The sequence below is a fragment of the Podarcis melisellensis genome (genome assembly GCF_964234715.1).
Source record: "Podarcis melisellensis genome assembly, chromosome: 3".
NCBI lineage: Eukaryota > Metazoa > Chordata > Lepidosauria > Squamata > Lacertidae > Podarcis > Podarcis melisellensis.
In genome coordinates, this window is record NC_138530.1 from 50,619,672 (window position 1) to 50,645,967 (window position 26,296).

The following is a 26,296-nucleotide window of genomic DNA, read 5'->3' on the forward strand; positions in this document are numbered from 1 at the left end:
TATTTTACTGAAGTCAGTGACAGGGAAATAAAACACCTGCTGCATTCAGCTATGAGGCAGGGCTAATTGATAATAAAACAACTAGGAGTTCTGTCGTTATGAGCCTCAACATGAGATTATGAATATTGACTTCAGAAGAATATAACTTTAAGTAACATGATAAAGTGGATTTTTAAATGTTTGGATTGCATTATTTCGTTTTAGAATATTCACTACCACTCAGGTAGCATACAAATTTGTCATAATCAAAAATCCATTATCAGCAACATTATCATTTCCTTTCATTATTCTAATTAAACATTCATGTACCCAAAGGCTTATCTGTTACATCTAACAATCATAGTATTTTTTTCCAGACACTTGAGACCTATTTTTCCTTGTGAATATTCTTTCTCAGGGTACTCCCTAATGGGCTCTTCTTGGTCTAGGTAGTACAGCATCAAAGTTCTGGCAGCTGGTGCAGTGGTAAACCCAGTTGAGAACTGCAAAACCTGCAGGAAAGAACTTGCATGTTAAATAGATCTTGACCCCACCCTTCAAATGAAATTGAACCAGTGTAACTTACATTATACTTTATTGTGTTAATTATATGTAAGACCATAAAACTGTATTCAAGGGAAATTAACAACAAAATGCCTATCAAACATTTTAATAATGAATACCTCAGGTAACAAAACTCCCAGGCATTCACCTGGACACAAATGGCATCCTCTAGTAAAATTCATAAATGATTGACACAAAAAATGCCTGTATCCTTTATAAGGATGGCAGAAAAGGAGGGGACCACACAAACTGCTGAGAAATTAAAGAAATGAAAGTCATAAACTGCAGCACGACCCAGCAACTGACTGTCATTCTTAACTCAGCTACCAAGAGTTCTCAAGTTAATTCTGTCTTCTACCAGGCCTGAGGCAAAATCTACCCATAACTCCACACCTCATTTGCAGGTAGAGAACTGAGAAGAGTCATTCTAGTGTCATTTCAACTGCCAAGATTCAACACTCCCCCTCAATAATTTGAGAGGTGGGGACTTACCATACATAGGGGTGGCAAGGCTTCATCCTCTTTTGTTTTTTTTAAAAGGTTAAAAGCCACTGCTTATAGTGGCAGTTTTGGCAGCAAAGCAGCAGAAGTGGAACTATGGCTGTTACAGCAACTAGATCTCCACTACTACTGCTGCAAATATTTTGAACCTATTTTAAAAAGGGGGAGGGAAGCCTGCTGCTGCCATGATAAGTACTCCCCATAAACAGCACACAGTAATTCATGCCACCCTGGGCTCCTTTGGCCCATTTCAAGGCTCACATATTCGTATTGAACAAAGCCTGAAGTGAGCAAAAGGAGCCCATCCCTGCTTTTTACGGGAAACCACTCAGAAAGCTGTTTGTGAAGTGATGTCAGGCACTGTCTTAAAAAGGATAGAGCCTTGAATTATTATACCAGATGCTAGTGAGAATAAATCAGCACTTTTTGATTTTGATTTTGAAGTTAATGTTCAACAGAAGAGATTCTGGTGCAGAAAGCTTTTATCTGAAATAATAAGCATAATGTACATCCAAGAGTCTTTGGTTCTCTTAACTGTAAATTTCCTTCATAACAGATTCCACTTTGATATCACTCCTTATGAAGATTTCTGGGCATCCATCTTTATCTATATGATCCATCAGTGTTGTGGGTCAGGCTGGTATGAATTCATTTTTTTAACCTTTAATTTTACAACTATTCACACTGGTTTTTATATAGTAAATGTTTTATTTGATTACCGTGAAATGATCTGGCTGTGTAGGATATAGGATTATGTAAAATACTGTATTTGAAAATACTGAAGCAGGAAAGAGGATTTGAGATCTGTACATGTCTATACTATACAGAAATAGTAATTGCCTCATACAGCAAATTGGGTTATTACAACATTATTAGAAACAATTTTGAGGTAGTAAAGTGCAGCTAAAACAGTTTTTAGGGGGGGGGAGCTTTGCCTTTGATAGCATTTACTTACAACATAAAATATTTGCCAAAACTTTTTGAAATTTCTCCAGAATTTACAGAAAATAAATAGATCCACCCCCTGCGAGTTTTATTTATTTATTTCCCTAGAGCCTTCACATCTCTAAGTGTGAGCAAGGGCTGTTTCCTTATTTAAATCTCTAGAAGACTAAAGTGAAAGGGGCAGTTTTGGCTTGTGTAGATCTCCATGTGTGCCTCAGAGCCCTGCAGAGCTTTTGACTGGGAGAGTTGTCGTATCTTGTTCAGTTCTTCCCCCTCCCATGAAAAGTATTTATAGTCTTAATTTCATTATGTTTTGTGTTGTATCCTGTGTGTGTGCGCGCACACACAGATATGCACGCACCTGGTTATATTTTAAACCAACATAAATATACTCACACTGAATTCTACTCACACTGGAGGAAGGGAGTGGGGAGGCCATATTCTCTGATTCCCCCTTCCCTCTGCAATGCCCTGCAAAGCACATCTGGAAGGGGAGAGGGCCCTCCAGATCGGCATGGTAGCTGGCAGAAGAAAGGTAAAATCCTCTCTGCTACATCCATCCTTCAGTAGAGAGCCTCTGTTCCATCTTGATTCCCTGAGAGAACTGAAAAGACAATGGAGTGGGAATTGTAGGTTCAACCCACAATTGTTTTTATAATGGAAAATCATGTTTATGCTTCTGAGTTGGGGCTGCATTTCCCTCGGGATGTGTCAGTCATGCTTCTGGCATTGAATGCAGCAGTTAGGTGGGAAAGGGAGCTTATTATGAGTTGGATATCCTGTTATATTTTTGGAATACTTCTACCTTGAATAATGTTATCAGAAGTTTCTGATGTTAGGCTAAACATTCTGCAAGCAGTATAATATTTACCTGTATTTCTAGCTTCACTTTTGATTATTTATATTTTACAACTTCAGCTTGTCTTGTATCACAAGTACATCACAAGTTCTCGGAAGAATTGGACCTACAGCTAATGGCTTGGTTCGCATGCCACACTAAGACAAACCATGGCTTGGCTTAGTTCAAGTGTGTAGTTAGACTGGAGAGAGCTAAATCAGGAGCCGAGGTTGGAATGGCATGCTAAGCCAAGCCATGGCTTAATGCAGTGTAGCTGCAAAATTATCAGGAGAGAATGAAGATGCCACAATCTCCTCCCTGGAACTCAACCCATGGTATGGTTTAGGATGATGTTTGAGTCAGGCCAATGCCATATTAAAAGTTTTCCTTGGACCTCTTTAACAGTTTTTCTGGAGGGAGCAGGGTGCTTACGTATGTAGTGGGGAGTTGGTGAAAAACCATGTACTATAATTTCGGCAATTGGAAGCACTTACTAGTAGGGCAAATCCACCATTGGAAATAGTCCACCTTATAAACGTATAAAAGTTCACCTTTCACTTACAAGTTTTCTTAAAGCCTGCATGGAAAGTTGTGCCTTTTTCAATGCAGGCATTTTTTTTAATGCATCAGTTAATCAACCTGTATATCAGGACAATGTGCATTTTTTCATGAATCCTGGTACAGGTTGTGATTATTGTCAGAAGGCCCTGTAATTTGAGTAGATGTATTTAAAGGTACAACTCAGTGTGGTTGTTTCTTTAAATAGTGACTCGGCTTGTGATCACAAGCATGCCTTCTTGGAAGTAAGTACCCCTGACACCAGTGGGGCTTCTCAATAAACATGCATATGGTTGAGGTGTAAGCCATAGATAGTGGCACTGTTTTAATGCTCTTAAAGCAGATTTTTTCAGTTTTGAATTTTAAAATGTCTTAGTCAGATGTATTGTAACCATAGAGGCAAGGTAGTTCTCTTTCCTGCCTTGTAAGTCTGCCCCATTTTGCACATGCAGGCACAGAAATGCAGTCAGAAAGGAAGACAGGTTGAAAAAAGAAGATTCCAGTGTTTTGCTGTCAGCCTTGAGCCTTTATGTGGAATCTGATGTTTTGGAGGAAGGGTAATTAGAGCTTTTAGCCTAGACACCAACTTTGAACAGGTGGAGTGTGGGGGTGCAGGGGATATGTACATATGATTTGCAATATGAGCCAAACTGTTATAACTTAACTTGAATGTACAGGCGGCATTAGCAGTGGTGCTCTTGAACCACTAGAAGTGTGTTTTTCTCAAAATAATTACTAAATGAATGAATGAATGAATGAATGCAGTAGGCTGCTGAGAAATTACTTGCAGATTTTTTTTTAGCTCATGTTCCAGGGTCATAGTTGGAAGCTCTGTGGGACTCTGATGTGGACATGCAACTCTGCATGTGCAGAAGCTGTCCCACCTTCTGTGAGTTGGGAAGTGCATCCCAAGAACTCTGCAGGGAATAAGTGAAATCTTGCCCTTCTTTGTATGTGTGTCAGCTTCTACACGTGTGCTCTGGAGCTGCATTATTACATTGTAAACAATTTCTCTTGGAAGTGGAAATTTGTACTGCAATTCTGCACCCAGGGCAAAATGTTAACAAAACATTCACATATACACTTCCAGCGAGTAAGGGTGACAAAGTAAAGGGGTCAGGAGTGCTGCTTGAAGCCTGTGTCTTCCCTACCAGGATATGAGGCAGTAGTAAAAATGGACCTGTCACTGTAGAGGACCAGCAGCAGCAGAAGAAAGCAGTGAGAACTGAGGAAGGAATGAGAGTATAATCAGTTTCTTTAGTGGTATTTCTGTACTAAGACACTGAAGGGAACCTACATTTGATATCCAAGCAGAGGTGCATCTGCTTTCCTCTTTTCAGCTTGGCCTCCATTTAGATGTGAACTCAACTTGTGTGTGGAATTGTAGGCTAGATGTTGTTTGACCAACATTCTTCATTCCCTGCAAAAGCCAACGGCATTGAATCTGCCATTGACCTTTTTTCTTTAACCAGAATGTTTTGAAGAGCTGGAAAACTTTCAGTGGCCTTCAGTTAGCTAACTTATTATTACTTTATTTTTTTTGGGAGGGGGGGGTGGACGTGAAAATGTATTATTTCTCTGCAGTATACAGATTTATTTACTGTGGCTTGTTAGGGCAGAGAGAAGAGAGGAACTTCTGAGCTTGCATGGCAAAGCATAACTTCTTGTTGAATAGATTTTTTCTTACATCATTATAAGCTCTGGTTTTGCATTTGCAATAGATTTTAAGTAAATAAGGCCAGTAATTTTGAGGAGAATTAAAATAAACTAAAATGCTTCTGCTAATTTTTGCAACATTATCAGTAGAGCATTACATAAAGTTTAGTGTAAAATCTCTTTTTATTCTGTTTGGTTAAAATAACTTACGTTTTTTTCTTTCACTTGCTTTATCTCACCATTCTATTTTTTTAAAAGTTTTGAACTAGAAAAACTATGTCGATTCACGCTGTCTGTAAAGAAGAATTACCGCCGTGTGCCCTATCACAACTGGAAGCATGCAGTTACAGTTGCGCATTGCATGTATGCTGTTCTTAAGAATAACTACAGGCTTTTCACAGACGTAGAAGTAAGTTTAGATTTTTTCCAGTATCAACAGTCATATCTCAGACACGACGTGTAATCTCATGTTTGGATCAGTGTAAAATTATATTCAGCATGGAAAGGGATTTTAAATTTAAGAATTTTTTCATTTATAGTGCAATGCTATACACTATATACCACTGAGTTCAATGTGACTAAGGGCCAGGCAAATGTGTATAGTATTGCATCCTTAATCGTACATCTGCATCTTGAATTCTGTATACAATTGCAAACAGAGCATGAAGGCAGGACATGATGTGGTTCAGAAAAAGAACATTACTGGTTTGAAATAAGGAATGTCTGCACTATTTTAAAAAGCCCAGGACCTTGGCCTTACTTAGATATAGCTAGGTATAATAGTGATACATAAAATCAGAAATAGTTTGAGGAAAACCCAAAAGGGCACAGCAGGGTCAGCTAACCTGGTGCCTTCCTGATATTGCCAGACTGCAACTCCCATAATCCCTGATCATTACTAGCTAAGGCAGATCAGGGGGATGTTGCACTGGCTACCTCTGGGGTACAACTTTGGATAACAAAGGACATCTGGTTAACACACAGCCTTTGGACATCTCCATACAGATTGTACTATAGTAAGCCTGCAACTTATGCACATTTAATTTGTGCGCATTCAGCTTTACACACAAGGCAAAAATTAAAAGGGGCAGAAAGGGGGCAGTTTCCCAGGGGAAATGATTTTGGCAATCCTACCCATCCTTGAACCCAATGGGTTTTGACTACACACAATTTTGGCTTTAACCACGATCCCTGGAATAGAACCCCCATGTAAGTAGCGGGCTTACTGTACACTGACCTTTATTTTAGAAAACTTTATTTTAGAACATAAAACTGCATTTTAGAACATGGTAATTAGACTCATTGTGAAAATGAATTAAAATAAGTAGTAGAAATCCTGGGAAGTTGCTAGTAACTAAGAAGGGCATAACTCTCTCTCTGGAATCATCCCAAAATTAGAAGGTGGCCAGATGGAACTTAAATATTCTTCTGTGAAGGATCACCCATTGGTGTCCAGAGGCTGGGCTTAGCTTTATTCCTATAATAACTATGATCAGTAAGAGAACACAACCCAGTCCTCATTCTGCTTCTGCCGCGACAGCAGGGTTTTCTTTTCTAAATGCCATGTAATACATGATGACCCTTAGCCTACTCTTTCTCTAGATTCTCTTTCCACCTCCTCTGTCTCCCTCCCACATCAGGAAGGAAAGGGAAAGGTGGGGGAAGAGAGAGAGACAATTGTACAGTGGCAAGACCAGAAAGCATTTAAATGTAAAAATAGTAGGAATGGTGCAACCAGATATTCTGCCCATTGGAGTATGGAAAGGCTTACTGTTCTCATTTTGCCCATCCTGCTCCTATGAACAAGCTTCTGAACCCTGAGGCTCACACTCTGGTTGTGCCTGAGTCCAAAGGAGAGTCTGTCCCTTTCCAAGCAGTTTTCATCCTCTCTCGTAGCAATTATCTAGTTAACAGTTCAGTTTTCATTTGATATCTTAGTTGGGTCCTGGTGGCTTGGGGACTCCTCCCAGTGGAGATGGGGAATTCAGCAAAGCCGGTCAGCACTGTGTTGCGTTTTTGTGGCGCCCCATACTATTATTTGTTTCCTCTGTGTCACACAGTACTGACCACAGCCTGATACAATATATGCGGGTGCCACTAAATGTTTGTAAAATTCATGGCAGATATAGAAAGGTTCTCTTCTGTTGTTTGGAAAAATAGTTGAATGTTGAAAAATCAATGCAAGTACTATTTAAGGCACTGTACAGAACGTAGCAGTGACACGCTCTCTGCCTAAAGGACTTATAATCTATTAAGGCGGATGTCAGGTGTCTGGAACAGAGTAGCTGAATATTTGCACACAGGTGACGTGCAGTTTGCTCTGGTAAACAGTACATACAGCATACATGAAAATGCCTCCGTTGTAGTTATCGTGTGATTTATTATCTATATAGGAATATATAAAAACAAAAAAGAATCTTGTGGCACTTTAAAGATTAAAAATATATATTGTGGCATGGCCTTTTGTAGACTATAATCCAAATATACAGATGCATGAAGCATTATTCAGTGTGGGCAGGCATATACACATAGGGGTAGAGGAGGGGTAGCTCCCAGAAGGTGCTGAACTACAACTTCTGTCAGCCTCAGCTAATGGTCAGGGATGATGGGAGCTGTAGTTTGGTGACATCTGGAGGACCACAGGTTAGCCACCTTTGGCACTGAGAAAAGCAAACAAACCAGTGAGGTCAGAGGGAAATAAAATTCAAGAAATATAAGCCATGGGAATTACACTGCATCTTAAATTTAGGTAAAATTATAACATTGATCATTCACAAAGCACTATTGATTGTACACACTTCCTTACATAGGTAAAATAACATCTGTGGAACAAACCTTCTCGCTTCAGGCCACATGTTAGAGCTGAACCTCTTTTCAAAGTTTTAAATCAGCGGTTTCCTCATGAAAGTTTGCCTTAGAGTTGCTTTGCTCAAGAATGGTTACTTAGATTTGCAAAACATCAAGTTTGAAAGCAAACAGAAAAACCTAATTAGCATTAAGAACTAATACTGAAGTCATTTTTGCCAATGTATGATTTCCTAAATTTATTCATTGCACTTTGTACCGTAGTGTGAAGCAGTGCCTTGCAGATTCATTAGGCAGGAAAGATGATGAGATCCTAAACAGCTGCCGCCAGAAATTTGATATTAAACAAATGTTCTGTCATGTATGAGTTCAACATGGGGCTGCTGTTTTCAGTGTCAGCCAGGTGTTTCTCATAATGCATTGGCTTTCTGTTTCAAGCCCAAGTCAAGATAAAACCCTAAATGGCTTAGATTAGGTTATCTGAAGAATGGTCTCCTCCCTCTTGGGACAGGCCTTTTTTAGTGGTAGCTCCCTGGTTGTGGAACTCTCTTCTGAGGAAAGTTCTGTGGTTTGAAGCAGGCAACCAAGACATATATTTATTCTGCTGAACTTTTAATGGCTTTTAAATAGCTATTCAATTTTAACCTGAAGATTGCCACTTGTCCAGTTTTAATTTTAATTCTAATTTATTTGAATTAATTGTGGGATGTATCTTAATTTATTGATCGCTTGTTTTTATGCATTGTCTTACTGGTATGATATTAGACTCTCTGAGCCCAGCTTTGCCCGGGGAGAGCGAGATGATGATGATGATGATATTATTATTATTAATAATAATAATAATAATAATAATAATAAATGCACTAAATAGTTATTCCATTTTTGTATGCTTGCTTTAAAGAAGCGATAAAACCATAGCATAAAAATGGAATTAATTGCATCTAATTTTTAGTATATTAAGTTATATGCTTTGTGGTTGCAAACCACCTTGAGGGTCTTTTGAGGGCCAAAGGGTGGAATATAAATATTTTTTAAAATATAAATAAGGCTTGAGGGTGTTTTACCTGTTAATGGAATTGTTGGAATGTTTGGAGGGAATAGAGTGACATCTAGTGGTACAAAATTAATCGGAACACTGATTAAATATTCTGTCTGCTTACTTATCTAGCGAAGAGGACTTATGGTTGCATGCTTATGTCATGACCTGGATCACAGGGGTTATAGCAACAGCTATCTTCAGAAGTTTGATCACCCATTGGCAGCTCTTTATTCTACTTCAACAATGGAGCAGCACCATTTTTCACAGACAGTATCAATATTGCAGGTAAATTGCATTCCCAGTATGTTCTCTTTTTGAGCAAAAGGTAAAGGATAGCTCCATGCATAGCTCAGGCTGGAGATTTCATAACAGCAGACCTCAAATGTTGTTTCAGCAGCAGTCATCCTTATTCTAAAACATGGGTAGGCAAACTAAGGCTAGGGGGCTGGATTCAGCCCAATTGCCTTCTAAATCCAGCCCGTGGGCGGTCCGGGAATCAGCGTGTTTTTACATGTGTAGAATGTGTGCTTTTATTTAAAATGCATCTCTGGTTATTTGTGGGCCATAGGAATTCGTTCATTTTTCCCCCTTCAATAGTCCAGCTGCCCACAAGGTCTGAAGGACAGTGGACCGGCCCCCTGCTGAAAAAGTTTGCTGACCCCTGACTAAGCCTTAGGCAGGAGTTTCAGCTCGATCTCAGTAGCCTTTTGTGATAGGAGCCATTTCATTTAAATGGGCCCAGCCTGCTTGAACAAGACTGGCTGCAAGCTCTTCACCTTTCTACAGGTTTGCAAAGAGTTCTTGGAAATACAATCTTTCCACTACAATTTTTATATTTTCCCTTTATTTCATGGTTTATTGTAGAATATTTATTTATGCTTTATACCTATCAGTCCTCTTGTGATGAAGCCCTACATGCTACATTAAATAACTGTATAATTAATATTTGTGAAACAATGCTTGAAACCAAAAAGGAAACATAATTAGATTTAAGGAGAAATATTGGCATTACTTGTGTTTATTTATGATTTCTTAAATTTGCATTGTAGTTCTAAACAGTGTTTCAAATCCATGCGTCCCAGAAATTTACCTAGAGATGATATGAAGTAATGTGGTGCAGTTAAAGTATTTTCATAGAGCCACCCAATCCAAACTTCAATCTAACTATTTGTTACAAACAACGCAGAGATGTTGCTAAAATTAGCAACCCTGTATTGAATTCTTCCCCTCACCTGGTATGTGTACAGGCACCCCATCATCATATTGTGCACTTGTCTGCCCCATAAACACCAGCCAATGATGTGGAGCAAGAAAACACAGCATCCTGATGTTACAGCATGAGTTATTTGGTGGCATCTCTGTTTCTTGTAATTCATAGTTTCAACTTGGACAAGGTGTGGTTTGCACATAAGGCTCAGCCAAACGATATATTAGCATGAACAAGCAAGTACAGTATGTCAGTACAAAGAGTGGAAATCACAGTCTTTTTGCTCCTCTCTGGTCCAGCCATGCTACCTGGAAGTGAGCCATGATTTGACTTAGTGTTATATGTATGCCCAGGCTTGTAGTTTGTCTTGCTCCAAACAAGCCACAAGCTTCTTCTCAGCTTATTTTGGGGAGACAAGCCATGTCTTAGCTCTGGGTAGCACAGATATAGTAGAACTAGGGAGGAGCAAAGTGGCCCTGATTTTCATTCTGTGCACCTGACCTCTTGCTCATTTACATTTAGCCATAGTTTGGCTTAGCATTACATGTAAACTAGGTTGGTTTCTGTTGGTTTCTCTTCCACGAGATTGATTTTGAAAAGTTAGTGTGCCTAAGCAAGCTCTGAAATGCTGTATCCAACTTCATAATGCTTAGATTGTTAGTAATACTTTAAGCATGGCGAGGTTTGGATCCAGTCCAGTACCTTTCGGGGATGTTGTCAGAATTTTGTGTTACGTACAGCAGTGCTGTATGTTTGAATGTGAATTGAATTTAAAAGACAGTTCTAAAACAATGGTTTAAAATAGTTCAAAATAATATATTAGCTTGTTCATTTCAAAAATTCTGTTTTCATAGCTGGAAGGCCACAATATCTTCTCTAACTTGAGCTCTAGTGAGTATGAGCAGGTGCTGGAAATAATCCGCAAAGCCATCATTGCTACAGACCTTGCGCTGTACTTTGGAAACAGGAAACATTTGGAAGAGTTGCACCAGTCAAGATCACTAAATCTTAAAAATCAAGCACATAGGTAAAGAGCAAATGAGTATTTATAATTCACTTTTAAGTCATGTTGTTTTAGCAGTGTCCATCGTTTTAATTTGCTTTAAAGGTTTGGTTTACTGTGTATTGATGTCCATATAAATCTTCAAAAATAAAGGAATCATTAGAAGAGTCAAACTGTTAGCATATGTTGTGCAGTGCCTTTAAGCATGAAATCTTATATAAACTTGTTTATAGAGGTATAGTTGCAGAAACAAAACCTGAGCTACTCTTACATGCCTTACACAGAGAAATAGACAATCAAAACTTGAATGCATAACTCTGCCACTTTTCTTAAGAAAGTTTTAAAAATGAGATCTCTGAAAGGTTACAGCAGGTTTTGGGAACATGTGTATTTCCATTTGTTTCTGGACTACAACTCCCATCGTTTTGACTAGGCATAGGCAAACTTGGCCCTCCAGATGTTTTGGGACTACAACTCCCATCGTCCCTAGCTAGCAGGACCAGTGGTCAGGGATGATGGGAATTGAAGTCCCAAAACATCTGGAGGGCGAGTTTGCCAATGCCTGATTTTGACCATTAGCCAGACTGGCTGAGGCTGCTGCTGCTGGGATTTAGAGTCCTGCAACGTCTGAATATTAATCAGATTAATATTAATCTGAGCATCCAACTTAATTTATTTCCGTAGCAATCTTAACTGCTGCTACATAAATATAAGAATATATTTTTAAACAAAATAGGAAATGTTACCTCTTTAAACTGCACAATAGCTTTCCAGTTGTTATATTCTAGGGATCGTGTGATTGGGCTGATGATGACAGCTTGTGACTTATGTTCTGTGACAAAATTGTGGCATGTTACCAGAACGACAGCCAGCGATATATATGCAGAATTTTGGGCGGAGGTACGTGCATTTTATTGTTTATATGTTGGCATATGCACCGGTAGGCATGTGCATCATTAAACCTAATTTTATGGGAGGCATCAAGCACTTCTGTTTCACAGAGCAATTCTACCAAGTTGTGGAAGGGAGGAGTTGAAGTGGACAAACCATGGAATCCAAAGCATTACTGAGCTCACATTGGGGGTTTTATTCTCTCCTCCACCCTTTTCCCAGCTTAAAAAAAATGCAGTGGATTATTATTTATTTAGAATATATATATATAAACTCACTTTAATAATACTATTTTTTTAAAAAACAACAACAACAACCCCAAAGAGAAGTGCATTAAATAATATAAAACAATTATAATTAAAAGCATTCAAATTTATAGAGAAAAATGGGGCTAAGATTGTATGTCATGATGGAATTCCTTGAACAGAAAGGTTTTTAGCAGGGGTATGGAACAGTATAAGGGTACATGTCTACTGTTATAGACAGGAAGCTGCAAAGCACAGGAGCTCTCACACCGAAATACTTATTACATATGTGGTGCAAGTTCCATAGAGTGGAGTGTTCGAAGAGACACATAGGATGCAAAGCAACCTTATGGCTTTATATATTATATAGTAAAACTTTGAATCTGGCTTACTAGTGAATTAGCAATCAGTGTAGATCTTTGAGTAAAGGTATAATGCTGACTTAATCCCACTCCTGCCAGTAATCATGCTGCAGCATACTGCACTAACGGCAGCTTCCAAACCAACAGCAAGGGAAGCTCCCCACAGAGTTTATTTCAGTAATCCAGTCTTGAAGTTACCACTCCCTGGACTACTGTGGTCAAGTTACCTTGGTCCAGGGACAGCCTCAGCTGTTGCACCAGCTGAAGCTGAGGAAAGGTATTTCTTGCGACAGAGGTCACCTGGGCCTTTAGTGAGAAAGCCGAATCCAAGGGAACACCCAGACTGCTGTTCTTTTTGGCCTCACCCACACACAGCTATTTGGAAAGAATTAAAGCAGCTGTTTTAAGCCTAGTTCTTGCAAACAAAGAGCCTGTATGTACCACTGCAGATTGCAGGTGGAGGCACACGTTTGAATGCTTCTCCTCACAGAAAAGCTTCCTTCATACACAATACTCGCAGCTCAGGGACAAGATGAGACTAGTACCTTCCTCACTGAGATCTAGAGTTTGTAGAATATGGAAGATCACTCATCCATATCAGCCACCACTGGCAATTTGTGAGAATCTGTGAGAACTATGTCTTTGCATTGGGACATCAACATTTTTCTTCCTGTTTGATTTTTGTGGGACATGGGAGTTGCAGAGACTCTGTTTCTCACACAAAAATACCCTCCCCCACCACCCCAGTGCTGTCAAGGTACATTTGAGCCCATCTATCAGGTTCAACACATTCATGAAGGAAAGGACTGTCAGCAGATATTGGCCACAGTAGCTGTTTGATATTGGAAACGTCAAATTTAGGGTCAATATGGCCCTGAATAAAAACTCCAGGGTGTGACTGGACTGGGTGGTGGGCGGGATGATAACATAGGAGGGGCTATTGCTTCTTGCCTTGCTTGTGGGCTTTCTGGAGATAACCTAACTGGCTGGACTAGATTTCTCCTTGGTCTGATCCAGCTGGGATTTTCTGTGCTGAAAAATCATTTCCTTCAGTTGTTTTTCTTAATCCCAAGCCACTGATATTAATATATTGAGTTCTAAATACCTGTTTGTATATACATGAGAAACATTTTTGGACCAAATAACCTGGAATAACCTATTCTTTGGTCTTGCACTTTATTTTAGGGTGATGAAATGAAGAAGTTAGGTATTCAACCTATTCCTATGATGGACAGAGACAAGAAAGATGAAATTCCTCAGGGCCAAGTAGGTGTCAAAATGTTTGACCTCTCAAAAAGCTGCTTCTGGGACTTGAGGGATCCTCTGGCATGGTGTGGAATGAGGAAATCGGAGAATCTGGCAATGTTAGAGCAAAGCCAACAAAACTAGAAGGGGCTGCCAAAGATTATTGTAATAAGCAGGTACTTAAAGATGGCTGGAATTCTATGGAAGTCTGGTCATTAGTTCGTGGGTGAGTCATCTCCCCTCTCCCCCAAAATCCAGAACATAAAACCCAAGGAAATTACTTACTTGCTTATCTTCTGTTGACTTTGTGACAAACCCTAGTAGGAAATATAAAGATGGTTTTAAGCTGGAAGCTGGAAATACTGAAAAAAATAGGTCTGGTGCCAACCTATGAGAATAGGGAAGGGTAGGCCAAACTGAGGGCTCTTCTTTTGCATTCAGAAGGTCACTGATTCAGTCCCCAGCCTCTTTTGTTAAAATTATATCAGGTAAGAGTGCTAGGAATGACCTCTCTGTATCCAAAAGCCTAGAGAAATCACTGTCAGTAAGAGGAGAAAATACTGGGTTAGATGGACAGAGTCAATACATGGACAGATAACCATATACAAGGCTAAAAGAGTGTTAGAACACTGGGCATTCTCTTTTCAGATTTTTGAATCACTACCATAACTTTCAGTTCAGGCTTCAGAAGTTCTATAACGGCTGTACTTACTTGAGTTCTGTTTTTCCACTAATCTTAGTAGCAAGCTTGTTAACATACCCATGAGTAGTTACTCTAGGGGTCCCCCCCATTTATAAGACTGGTATTGCTAATAACAAATATCCAGACAATTTTCCTGCCAAGTAAATTTGTTACAACACCTTTCCAATTTGCTTAATACAGCTTATGTTGATTTTTATTCTGTTCTATTTGATTTTTTTTTCCAGATTGGGTTCTTCAATGCTGTAGCCTTGCCCTGCTATAACACCCTCTCACAGATCCTCCCTTCCACTCTGCCACTACTTCGAGCTTGCAAGTAAGCTATAAAAGTTTGCACAGAATCCTTTTTCCAGCTGCAGACCACTGCACATGCTATCTAGATATTTTTTCTGAAGTATAAAAGTTGACTGGGGGAGAGGTAGCCAGTCCTCCCTGGTGTTAACTAGATACGGTCTAGAACTGAGTAATTGTAGTGCATGTGCAGATCCTTGACTTAATGCAGAAGCAGCTCAGTAGATGAGATGGGCCCTCAACACAAGCTTCCTGGCAGGTACGTCACAGCTGCTTACTGGGAGGGAGAGGTGCAGTCGTGGGGAAGTCAGTGTGGGTGCTTCTGCAGGAATACCAGATTGGCTCTGCCAGTTTGCCTGCACAACACTGACCATCCCTCTACCTTACCCTCCCTTTTCCCTCCTGAGAAGTTAGTGTTGCCATTCTGCCCCACCATGGAAACCACTTCTGACTTTATTAATGCTTTGTCCTATGCCTCGTGGTGGTTTTATCCTTCAAACCCTAATAGACAAACTATAGGCATATTAAGAATGATTTGCTACTTAAAGGGAATATGGAATCGATGGAGGCACAAGAGAACTGGCTAGCAGTATCAACCACCATGTTTTATTTACCGTATTTTTCGCCCCATAGGACGCACTTTTCCCCCTCCAAAAATGAAGGGGAAATGTGTGTGCGTCCTATGGGGTGAATACAGGCTTTCGCTGAAGCCTGGAGAGTGAGAGGGGTCGGTGCGCACCGATGCCTCTAGCTCTCCAGGCTTCAGGAAGCTATCCGCAACCCTTGCAAGCCTGGCAGGAGTTCCCGCGGGCTCACAAGGCTTGCGGGCAGCAGCCTGCCGCCCGAAGCACGGGGAGCCCTCTGGAGGGTTCCCCGTGCTTCGGGCGGGTGTGTGCAAGGCTTGGGGCTGCAGCCGCGGCTGGGGGGAAAAATAATTTTGTTTTATTCATTCCCCCCCTCAAAAAACGAGGTGCGTCCTATGGGCCGGTGTGCCCTATAGGATGAAAAATACGGTACAAGTTTACTTGTACACCACTCTTTGGGCAAATAGTTTATAAATCTTCTAACTAAACAAACACAGAACCCATCAAATGTGGCGAGCATATCCATGTTTTAAGCAGAAAAATAAGCATGGAGGTTTTCTTGTGTGTCCCACCAGCATCTAAAGATGGAACTAGGGAGATGGCCTGATCTGCTTAGGTCTAGTCTCCGGAACACACTGCCTAGGGCAAGAGGCTCCCTTGCCCCCTCCCTGATGGTCTTGTGTGAGTGTTAAGACCTTTTTGTTTTAGAAAGCTTTTGGGCTATAACAAGTCACTGTGACCCTCTTGGATTTAGATTTTGAAGTTGTTTGTGGAAAATTCCTTTTTACTTTTTGCTGGTATGTTTTAATTGATTTTTTAAAAAGAATGTTTTAGTGATTTGTGCTTCTGCATTGATATCCTTATTGCTGTATTGTTTCATTGGTTTTGGGTGTGGTTCGCTGCCTCAGACATGGAAAGGTGGAGTAAAAAAATAAGCTTAATAAAAAAAATTGTCATCACTGCCATCTCAGCCCAGCCGTTACTCAGTTAATGTCAGACTTTTCCATATTTTTGGCAGGTGTACTGATTGCATGTCTTAAGTTAAATGCCTTCACCAGACAAGTCACGCTTCTCAGCCTAACTTGCCTTTCAAAAATAAAGAGGATTTGGAGATGCTCCATAGTTGACTTTTTGTTCTTTTTTTTCTTGCATTTCCCTGTAACTTCTTTATTTTTGTGTGTGTTTGGATTATACAGTTCATTAAATTACAATAATATAATTGTACTTGGGGCTGTAAGACCTGCTTACTCCTCTCACCAACCCTGTCTACCTGCCAAAGTCTTTGCCAATTCCCCTCACTCAAACTTGGCCAGCCCCCTCACTTGACACACACACACACACACACACACACACACTCACTTACAGCTCACTCCAATCCTGCCCTCTTTTAAAGGAGGAAGCTGCTTCAGAGGGTGATTTTCCAAAGAGCCTCCCCTTTCTCTTAAACCTCGCTGCAGCTGCATTTAATGGAGGGGCATAGGTGTTTCACAGAACAGTTTGCCAACATACACCTCATGACCCTCTGATCTATCCTGGTGTAGTACCGAGCACCCAGGTCAGGCCCAACCACCTCATCCATCTAAGTTTTGGTAATATATATGTCAGGTCAGCCTCTTCATTCATGAACAAGTTGTGGATGTGCATGATCTTATTGTGCATTGATCTGGCATTCAGTAGCAGCAGCACCAAACCAGAGGACTCAACGCATAAGCTGCCAGTAACTTCTAGAAGAGTGGCAGGGCTGAAATGCTTCCACCCCAGCAGGAAGAATATGCTAATTTCACTATGACAGGCAGCGGCAGTTTAAGGCGTGTCCAATATGTGCATGACCATGCATATGTGCATCACACCAAAGACAGAAGTGACACGAAAATATAACAAAAAGAGGCAGGGCAAGGGCGGAACAGGGTTTTTGCAGGTTTTTTCAATTGTGCTTCAAATGTGCATGATTTCACTTAAACGTGCCTCCCTAAACTAGCAACCTAAAGGTAAATACCCTTTAGTGACAACACCACCACATGTGCCAGAGTTGCTGTTACAGTGATTCATGCTCTGAGTCATATTCCAGCTGTATGCTCTCAGCCAGCAATCAAGCAGTATCACTCAGTGCAATCAGCAAAAACACTCACTTTTCTGCAGGCAGCTATCTAACATGACAAACAAACTGATAGCTAAATTCCAACTTGATTCCCCAGTTAAATTGCAGTTTGATTTCCCAGCATGTGATAGCTTACTCATTAATTTGATTAGCAGGACTCTCTGTACGTGGTGTCGGGGGAAAAACATATTTAAGAAAGATGGAAAATAAAACATTTAAATTAATTATTCTTGGAAAATAAGGTGAGTGAAAGGCAATGATGGGTTCTGTTCAGTCTTAGGGACTTCACTCTGGATTTGTGTAGTGTTTGCTCTTTAGCCTTTTCTTCTCCTGAAAGTTTTCCCAAAAGCAGTGTAGGTTTAAGATCAGAGTTTTCCTTCTCCTAGATGGGCTACCTTCCTACATTGTTGAGTCCTATCTACCCCTCATTTCCCTCTAGAGCACTGCCTTCTTAACCACTGGACCCACTATTGGTCTCATCCGTTCAATCAGCCAGAGCCTGCCTTTGCATGCAGGGGAAGTCCCTAACTCATCGGCCACCCTTACCTGGTTTAGCTGGCCAGTTGAAGCCATTCCTGGGGTGTGGCCACTGTTTCATGCTGATGGCTTCTAGAAGCCACAAGTGAGAGCTGAGTGTTGGGTGGGGAGCAAAGGTGGACAAACTACCCCAGAAGGAGCACAACATGTTCCCCACCAGAGGTACTACCCCTCCCCTAACACCCCATATACCCAGGTATTAGTAACCTAATTAGTACTTAGAATGAGACAGAAACCCATTCAGGCCAAAGGTGACAGATTTGAAGTTCTCAGTTAATTGTAACTGAGTGGTTTCATTCCAGAGTCTCCTTCTGAAGTTTGAAAAAAATCAAAGGGCCTACTAGAGATCAAGCCCTATAAAATATTATTGTTGCTGACTTTTGTATTCCATAGATATCTTATTTTGGAAATAAAGTAATTTTATGTTGTATGTTGGCTCTTTTTGCCTCTCCAGGGAAAATCTTAAACAATGGGAAAAAGTGATACGAGGAGAAGAAGCATATGGATGGATACCAGCACAGACAAATAGCCCTTCGACAGATGCGCTACCTGTGGAAATTACAGACTGATTGACATTTTAAAATTTCTTTGAGACTCCCACCACCTTTTAAGGCTTTTAAAAGGATAAATACTGCAAATTCAAACTGGGAAGACTTGTGAACCTTTCTTTTCTTTGCTGATCCAGTGTGTACAGAGAGACTGACGGACAACTCAACTATTGCAGAATCAGCTATCAAAGCAAATGCTTGGCTTGTAAATATAAGACAGCCTTTTTCTCATGGGCTACTTTGCTGAGGCCTTAATTTAAAATTGTTGGGCAAGGAAGGCAAATCTTGGGTGTTGCTTTTGCATTTTGTCTTTGTAGCAGAGATTTTCAGTGGTACTTACAACACTATACTGTGGCTGGCTTTAATGCCAGTTTCACTTGGGGAGTTCTTGGCTATACATAGGACATTTCCACATTGTTATTGTAAATGTTTATGTTTGATCTCTGTGCAATCAGCTCAGACGCTACAAGAAAATATCTGGGACTAAAACTATTTTTGAGTTTACAGTACTTGAATTAATCTTGCTGCAAATGTGGGGGGGGGGGAGGAGGAATTTAACATCCAGATAGAAGACTCCAGAAATTATTCTGTTTACATCACTGCTCTACTGCAAACATGTTAAACATTTGAAAGGTATAACCAGTGCTATTTTTCTAGAAAAAGAGGTGCCAGAGCTTACCATGGACACCTCCTATGTTCTCTTATGATGGCAGTGGTGCCCACCTGAGAGGTGCTGGAACTGGGTTCCTGTGCATTCCCTGAAAAAAAGCCCTGGGTATGACCTATGTTTCTTCAAAGTGATTTCATCAGCTACAATATGTGCCCATTTTTACACTGGAAATAATAGAACATGTGCCTCTGATAAGTAGAGATGTAGTTGTCCTGTAAGGTACCAAGAGGCCTTCCTGTCAACGTTAATAAGAGTAATGGGCTTAAATTTCAAATTTGGCAACAGAAATCTGCCAGGTATTTAAACTTATATTTTAGCAAGTATTGGAGGCAAGTCTCCAAATCCCAACTAATCCACAAAAAACAGGACCTTCCAGACAAAAGTCGTATTTATCACTGTAAATGAAACTAGGTTTTGCGTTGCTCACTAGTACTGTGTGCGTTCTGTTCTGCCCTTCCATTTGAATTCCCAAACAACTGAGAGCTTTTAAAAAACAAAAACAAAAAAACCACCTTCCTTAGTATTGTAAGCAGGTTGCCTTCTTAACCAGAGAGTGATTTGGAAACCATTGCACTTGAATACTGTGAATGAAGGTCTATACTAATTTGGGCCCCTATTCTGCAAATAATTACATTGTGCGAAGTCAGTGTATACTTCTTTGCGGAATTGAGTTTCAGACCTAGTGCAAACATTTTAACCTTAATAGGCATGTAGGATGTATAAATAAGCCATTGAGTTTAATCCTCACTCCTCTGACCTCAGCAAGTTCTGTTGTTAACTTGAATGAATTTTGAGCTAGTATATCCTTTTCTTTTCCCTTTATCTTACACTGTTCTCTCAAATCTCCCAGGTGTGTAAAGTCTATGAGTGGCGAGGGAGCAAGATTGCACTTTCCTATGGGCCTGGCTGCCATTTATGTACTGTATGTAACATTTTAATGACTGTACATAAAATGTCCACCACGTATAGGCCTGATCTGCACAAATCACATGCTGTGTGTGATGTGTGTGTGGTGCGTGTGTGACTGTGGAATGGCCATGTCCATGTTGGCCTGCTTACTTTTGTGGCCATGTGCACTACTGCAATGCAACCCTTGTAGGCATGGCCAACAGGAAATGCAGCTCTCAAGAGTCACTGTCCCTGATTTAAGACATGCATGTGAAGAAGCTGTAGGGGACACTTTACTAGTGCTTTTTCTATTGCTGCTTAGATGTATCCTCAACAGTGTGACAATGAAATGAAAGGTACTGTGAGAATATCTTTATGCAGGTTGATATTTGTGAGATGGTCTAATAACCCTTAAAAGAACTGGTGTGCCAAGTTCATTACTTGACAATAGAATCACATGCTATAATTCTCGAAGTACTTTTTTGTTGCTGCTGTTGCTGCTGCAAAACTTTAAATATAGCACAATCATTAAGAGTGAACCCTTGCCATTATGGAGGACTGTTAGAAGCAGACTTTCGTTCTCGCTAATGCCCTGTGCAGAATAAACTACTCTTTTTACAGTTCACATACATAGATCCTATGGTAGATTTGAGGCAATGTTGCTTTAGCATAATATCTGTTAGTTTTTATCTGACTAATAGACAGTGCTGACTTTTTCATTGTTGTTTAACATTTTGTACAGACTGTACTGTCAGTACATTGCTCACAATGCTGCATTAGCCCAAAAATATTTATCTCTCCCCCCCCCCCAATCAAATGGGTCTCCAAAAAGATTTGCTTTAACAGCAAATACTGTTACAAGTTTGTATGTAAATGTGCACTATCTGGTCAGAAATATAATTGCAGAAATATGTTTGAGCCTTTGTCTTACACAAAACATTTAGATTTAAATCTGTGCTTTGGCAGATCTTTTTAAAGACCCAGTTTGTTGAATGGATCCAGTTGACTTCACTGCCCTAAGGGTAAAGGTCTTCTGCTGATTCACTTTAATCATTCTTATCGTCATATATGGGCATTGCTGCCCAGCAGAACCGAGTCTCTATTAAAGAAAGAACATAACCTAGTATGATCAGATTTTGTTCATTCGGACAACTGCATGTATGTGTCTATGTATGTCTTATATATTTTTTCTGATTAATGCAAAGCATTCCTATGCACAGTATGCACGCACACACCCTAGAAAAATGACAGAGTTAGTAATGCAAGAAACAGTTCCAGATATGTGATATTTTAATTTTTTTTAATTGCCAAATATTCAGACTTCAGGCTGGTTCACACTGTAGTGGCAATGGTACATATGGTGCAGCTTGATGCCTATGCAGCCGATGACCATGTTAGGAGTTGTTTGGTATGTGTGGGCACTACACAAACCATCTGCAAGTGAGGGCAACCTATTTTCATAATGGTGACTCACATTTGAAAGGGGGGGTTATTCGTTTGCTTTTGTTCATGTCTATTATGTATTTTGTGTTTTTTTCCTTTATTTTTAAGTTGTGAACTGCCCTGAGATCTACGGATGAAGAGCAGTATACAAATTTAATAAATTATTATTATTATTATTATGGAAATAGGTTGCACTCACATATGCAGTGATTCCACGGATGGCAGAATTACAGGCTGCCTGCAGATGATCAGCAGATGCACTTTACTCTTGTCTGCCATTGGCACTGACATTTTTTAATTTATGGTTTAGGTGTATGTATATATATATATATATATATATATCCTTTTATGTTCTATCCCTTCCTCCACAGCAACTTTTAACCAGAATGAGTTGTATTCCTTTTTACAATATAAAAGAGTCTCAGAAGTTAGGTAGATTGAAGTCATTTAATGTTCTTGGCAGTATTACGTAACTGCTATCTTTTTACAGTGTAAAATTTACATGCTTATATTAAGTACATGCATAGCCTTCCATCTCCTGGGATTTTGTTGCAAGTAGGCATGTTTTTGGGCCACATGGCATTGTCCCAGTCCAAACTTCAGCCTACGAGTAGATGCTTGCTCGTCATCAGTGTCACATTTGGAACCACCTTGAATCATTTCGCCTAAATAAAAGTTGAAAGAGGCCACAAGCTGTAAACATTTGTGGAAGAAGTTAGAGAAAAAAAGGTTACAGAGGCCACAAATGCAAATGGATCTTGCAGTGGATGACATAATGGGGCAAGGCTGAGGAGCTGCCCCTCTCCCCACACCAATGTCACTGCAGCTTACATGGTTAACGCTGGGGGAGCACAGCGTTTGTACCAATGGAGTCGATTGTGAAGCACATAATTTGACAAGATTCTGTATTCTCTGGTTTGTGTTAACAGGTCGGTGAGTCACTTGCTCAGTCAGTGCTAAAGCTACATAAGCTATATAGAATATGTAAGGCATTTGTTTTCATAAAAGAAGTAGATGACCTGTAAGTCTCTACGTGGTTCTGGCAAGTTTTAAAAGCACTGTGATGCAGTCCCCATGTTGTGCAATGTGTAAGGCAAGTACATTTGTTCTGAGGACAACAGGTCATTCTCCCTAAATTGGCATTAGGAGACTCAGAATATAGGTCTAATATAACAACCGATCAAAGGCACACCAGAGTAATTTTCATTGTTTGCTGACCAAAAAACTGTGCTTGATTATATGGGAGTGTATTCCATACATTGGGTACACGTGGCGCTGTGGGTTAAACCACAGAGCCTAGGGCTTGCCGATCAGAAGGTCGGTGGTTCAAATCCCCACGATGGGGTGAGCTCCCATTGCTCGGTCCCTGCTCCTGCCCACCTAGCAGTTCGAAAACATGTCAAAGTGCAAGTAGATAAATAGGTACCGCTCAGGAGGGAAGGTAAACGGCATTTCCGTGTGCTGCTCTGGTTCGCCATGCTGGCCACATGACCCGGCCAATAAAGCGAGATGAGCGCCGCAACCCCAGAGTCATCCGTGACTGGACCATATGGTCAGCGGTACCTTTACTTTTACCTTTTACTCCATACATTAATAACGTAACTGGTTTGTAGATTTAAATCCATGTATTTCCAGGTTCTGGTGGGTTGTTCTGGGAAGAAAAAAACTTCAGAGGCAACACTATCCAGTTTTATTATATCTAAGGAGTTCAGGTGGGAAGTTATGTATAATGCTGAGGAAACTTTGTAAAAAATATGCAAGTGCAATAATTTAAATAGGTCTTTGCATCTATGAATTATAAATACTGTATATGGTATGTAATATTTTCATGTATTCATTTGCAGTCTTTGTATTTAAAGGATCTCAAATCTTTACAATTATGTTTGTACAATAGAACACAAATGGTTTATTATGGTCTAGATAAGTTGTAAATAAGTCTGCAAAACCAAACAGCCAGAACATATGCATATCTGGAGTCCTATAGTGAATCCTATTTCTGCTTTAACAGCTGGCTGTAATGCAGCAAGGCATCTTCTGTGGATATGTAATTATACATATAAATATATGTATGATACATTAAATATTTAGAATTGTTCATAATTTTAATTGAATTATACAGACATATACATATATACATGTTGTGAATATTACTGAATACAGAGATTTTTTTAAAAAAGCATCTTGTGTTCATTTTTATTACAATTTCTGGGGAGAAGTGGGAACAGAAACCTCTGCTCAGTGTGTGTAGTCTATGTGTCTATAGGGGGAGCTGTATAAATAGTTCAATAAGGGTGCATAATCAAACTCATTTTTCTTGCTAATTTGAGAGGACTGCTGTATGATGTTAAGCACACGGAAGCATTTTTGTGTTTTCAAAAAATCCAGCATTAGTTTTGTTCTGATTGTTGATCGTAACAATATAAGCAGCTTGGAAACCCTTCTTTCTGCTGCTGTGGCATTTTTTGGCTCTTTTGACCACCGTCCTGCTTCTCATTCATCTCTACCTTACTTTGCACCACACCTTAAAGTTACTGTGTTTGATGCACACATATTGTATATTATGAATTCAGAACTTGAAAAAACTACTGCAGGCAATCCTATCTTGGAAAGTTTGCTATGTTCAACACTTTTCAACCAGCTATCCTTTCAAACAAAGAAGTTGGACTCACCATTAAGAAGTTAAAATATCCTCTGTTGCAAATAAAGATTATCTCGTGGACTATCCAGGAACTGGGATTTTGCTTCTGATCAGGCCTGGTCACGCATGCATTGTTGTTTAACAAGCACAGGCAGTTTAAATAGAACTTGGAATGTTTGACTGGTTTCCTTGGGAACGAACCAGCATAAAAGCAGCAGTTAACGTCTTATACTTTGTGGAGTTTGTGAAATGTAAGTTAGTGCGCAGTTTAAATGCATTTTAGTAATCGGGTTTGTTAGAGTAATTGTTGGGAGTTTTTTTTTCTTGTTTTGAACAAGTAAGGAATTGTGTTGAATGAGTAAACAGTAAAAGCAAGACGCCACAAAAAAACAACACATATCTTGCTTACTTGAAGCTGGAATTTCTTGAAAGACTGCTACTTGTTAATTTCTTTTTCTTCCATTATATTTAAATTAAAAAATAAGTTTCTTGCACTTAGCCATGCTAGTGTATTTATAGGTAATTTCTTATAAGATGACCCAAGCAACAAAATGTGTAGTGTTTTGCTATGTTTTGAACCTCTGCTGTTTTCTAAGTGATTGAAAAGTGTTTCTTGGTAGGAAAATCAGAAATCATGTTGAAGCTCAGAATTCCAACATAACATGTGGTGGCCACATGGACCAAAAGAGAGCGGGTGGCGCTGTGGTCTAAACCACTGAGCCTCTTGGGCTTGCCAATCGGAAGGTTGACGGTTCAAATTTGTGTGACAGGGTGAGCTCTCATTGCTCTGTCCTGGCTCCTACCAACCTAGGAGTTCAAAAGCATATCAATGCGAGTAGATAAATACAGTAGGTACCGTTGTGGCGGGAAGGTAAATGGCGTTTCCGTGCGCTCTAGTTTCCATCACAGTGCTCCGTTGTGCCAGAAGCGGTTTAGTCATGCTGGCCACATGACCCGCAAAGCTGTCTGTGGACAATCGCCGGCTCCCTCAGCCTGAAGTGAGATGAGCGCTGCATTCCATAGTTAACCATCCAGAGGTCGTTTTTTTTTTTTTAACCTTTGCACATGGACCATTTCTCAACCAATCCTTGGCCAGGAGGGAAAGGATCATCTATGCAGTGTCTGGAGGCAATGGAGATCATGATCTAAGCAGAAAAGGAACTTTGGTCTTTACACTGTGTAACACTTCAAGCCACAACACACAGGATGGGCAGGCAGCCCTGTACCAGACAGCGGGTGCTATTTAGGGATATAGCAGACTGACTAAAGGATATGATGGGTACACATTCCCACCCTTCCGCTTAGAATAATTAATAATAATTTTATTATTTATACCCCACTGATTTGGCTGGCTTTAAAGACTTTTAGAAGACATCTGAAGGCAGCCCTGCATCAGGGAAGATTTTAATGTTTGACATTTTATTATGCTTTTATATGTGCTGGAAACTGTCCAGAGTGGCTGGGAAAACCCAGCCAGATGTGTGGGGTCTAAATAATAAAGTTGTTCTTGTTGTTGTCATCATTTCCATTAAATCCTATAACTTGATCCATTCATTTGTCTTTGCTTTTTTCAAGTAGCCCTTCTTGAATAATAACAACAATCTAGCTTTACCACCTGAAAGTGCATTTGGATGCATGTCAGCCTACTGGTCCCTAGTAAAATAGCCATCTTAGCAGGATAGGCTTAAGGACATATACGAAATATCCATGCGGTTCTTATGACATATATTCACTGAACGTAATAGCTCGCTGCAGATGACAATATAGATAGAATAAACACATGGAGAGTGGGGCAACCATTGGCCATATCCCAAACGTCTGTGTTCATACAAAGCTGTATACGGATCCTATGTGTACAACAGATCCTATGGGTACAACTTATATGCAAGCAACCTGTACTCTGCATTTTTGTTTTTATGTACATAGACTCTGTGCACAGGTTTGGCCAGTGAGCGAAAACCTTTCTTCTCACACTCATTCTGATGCATTTCTGCCTATATAGTCCAGTGTGACAAACAGTCCTCTGGAGAATGAATTGGGGAAGAGAGGTGCAAAATAAAG

The 26,296-nt window shown here is 40.0% G+C and overlaps 1 protein-coding gene and 1 long non-coding RNA gene across 3 annotated transcripts in view; one reads left to right on the plus strand and one right to left on the minus strand.

The window, feature by feature from the left end:
• The window catches only part of LOC309367557 (cAMP and cAMP-inhibited cGMP 3',5'-cyclic phosphodiesterase 10A-like), a 116,676-nt gene that overhangs the window by 69,604 nt on the left and 20,776 nt on the right, over window positions 1–26,296 (plus strand). Inside the window, exons 15-21 of the mRNA XM_081906989.1 lie at window positions 1,601–1,684; window positions 5,300–5,450; window positions 9,015–9,170; window positions 10,947–11,119; window positions 11,884–11,995; window positions 13,779–13,859; window positions 14,766–14,854. Coding sequence (XP_081763115.1) covers window positions 1,601–1,684; window positions 5,300–5,450; window positions 9,015–9,170; window positions 10,947–11,119; window positions 11,884–11,995; window positions 13,779–13,859; window positions 14,766–14,854 — 846 coding nt within the window. The remainder of the gene's footprint in view (window positions 1–1,600; window positions 1,685–5,299; window positions 5,451–9,014; window positions 9,171–10,946; window positions 11,120–11,883; window positions 11,996–13,778; window positions 13,860–14,765; window positions 14,855–26,296) is intronic.
• Window positions 22,031–25,307, minus strand: LOC309367558. 2 transcript variants are annotated; one of them, XR_014167210.1, is made up of 3 exons: window positions 25,293–25,307; window positions 24,267–24,423; window positions 22,031–22,262 (listed from the first exon to the last, which is right to left on the minus strand). It is a non-coding gene; the product is annotated as an uncharacterized lncRNA (long non-coding RNA). The 2 variants fall into 2 exon arrangements; XR_014167211.1 differs by lacking the exon at window positions 25,293–25,307 and having other exon boundaries at window positions 24,267–24,480.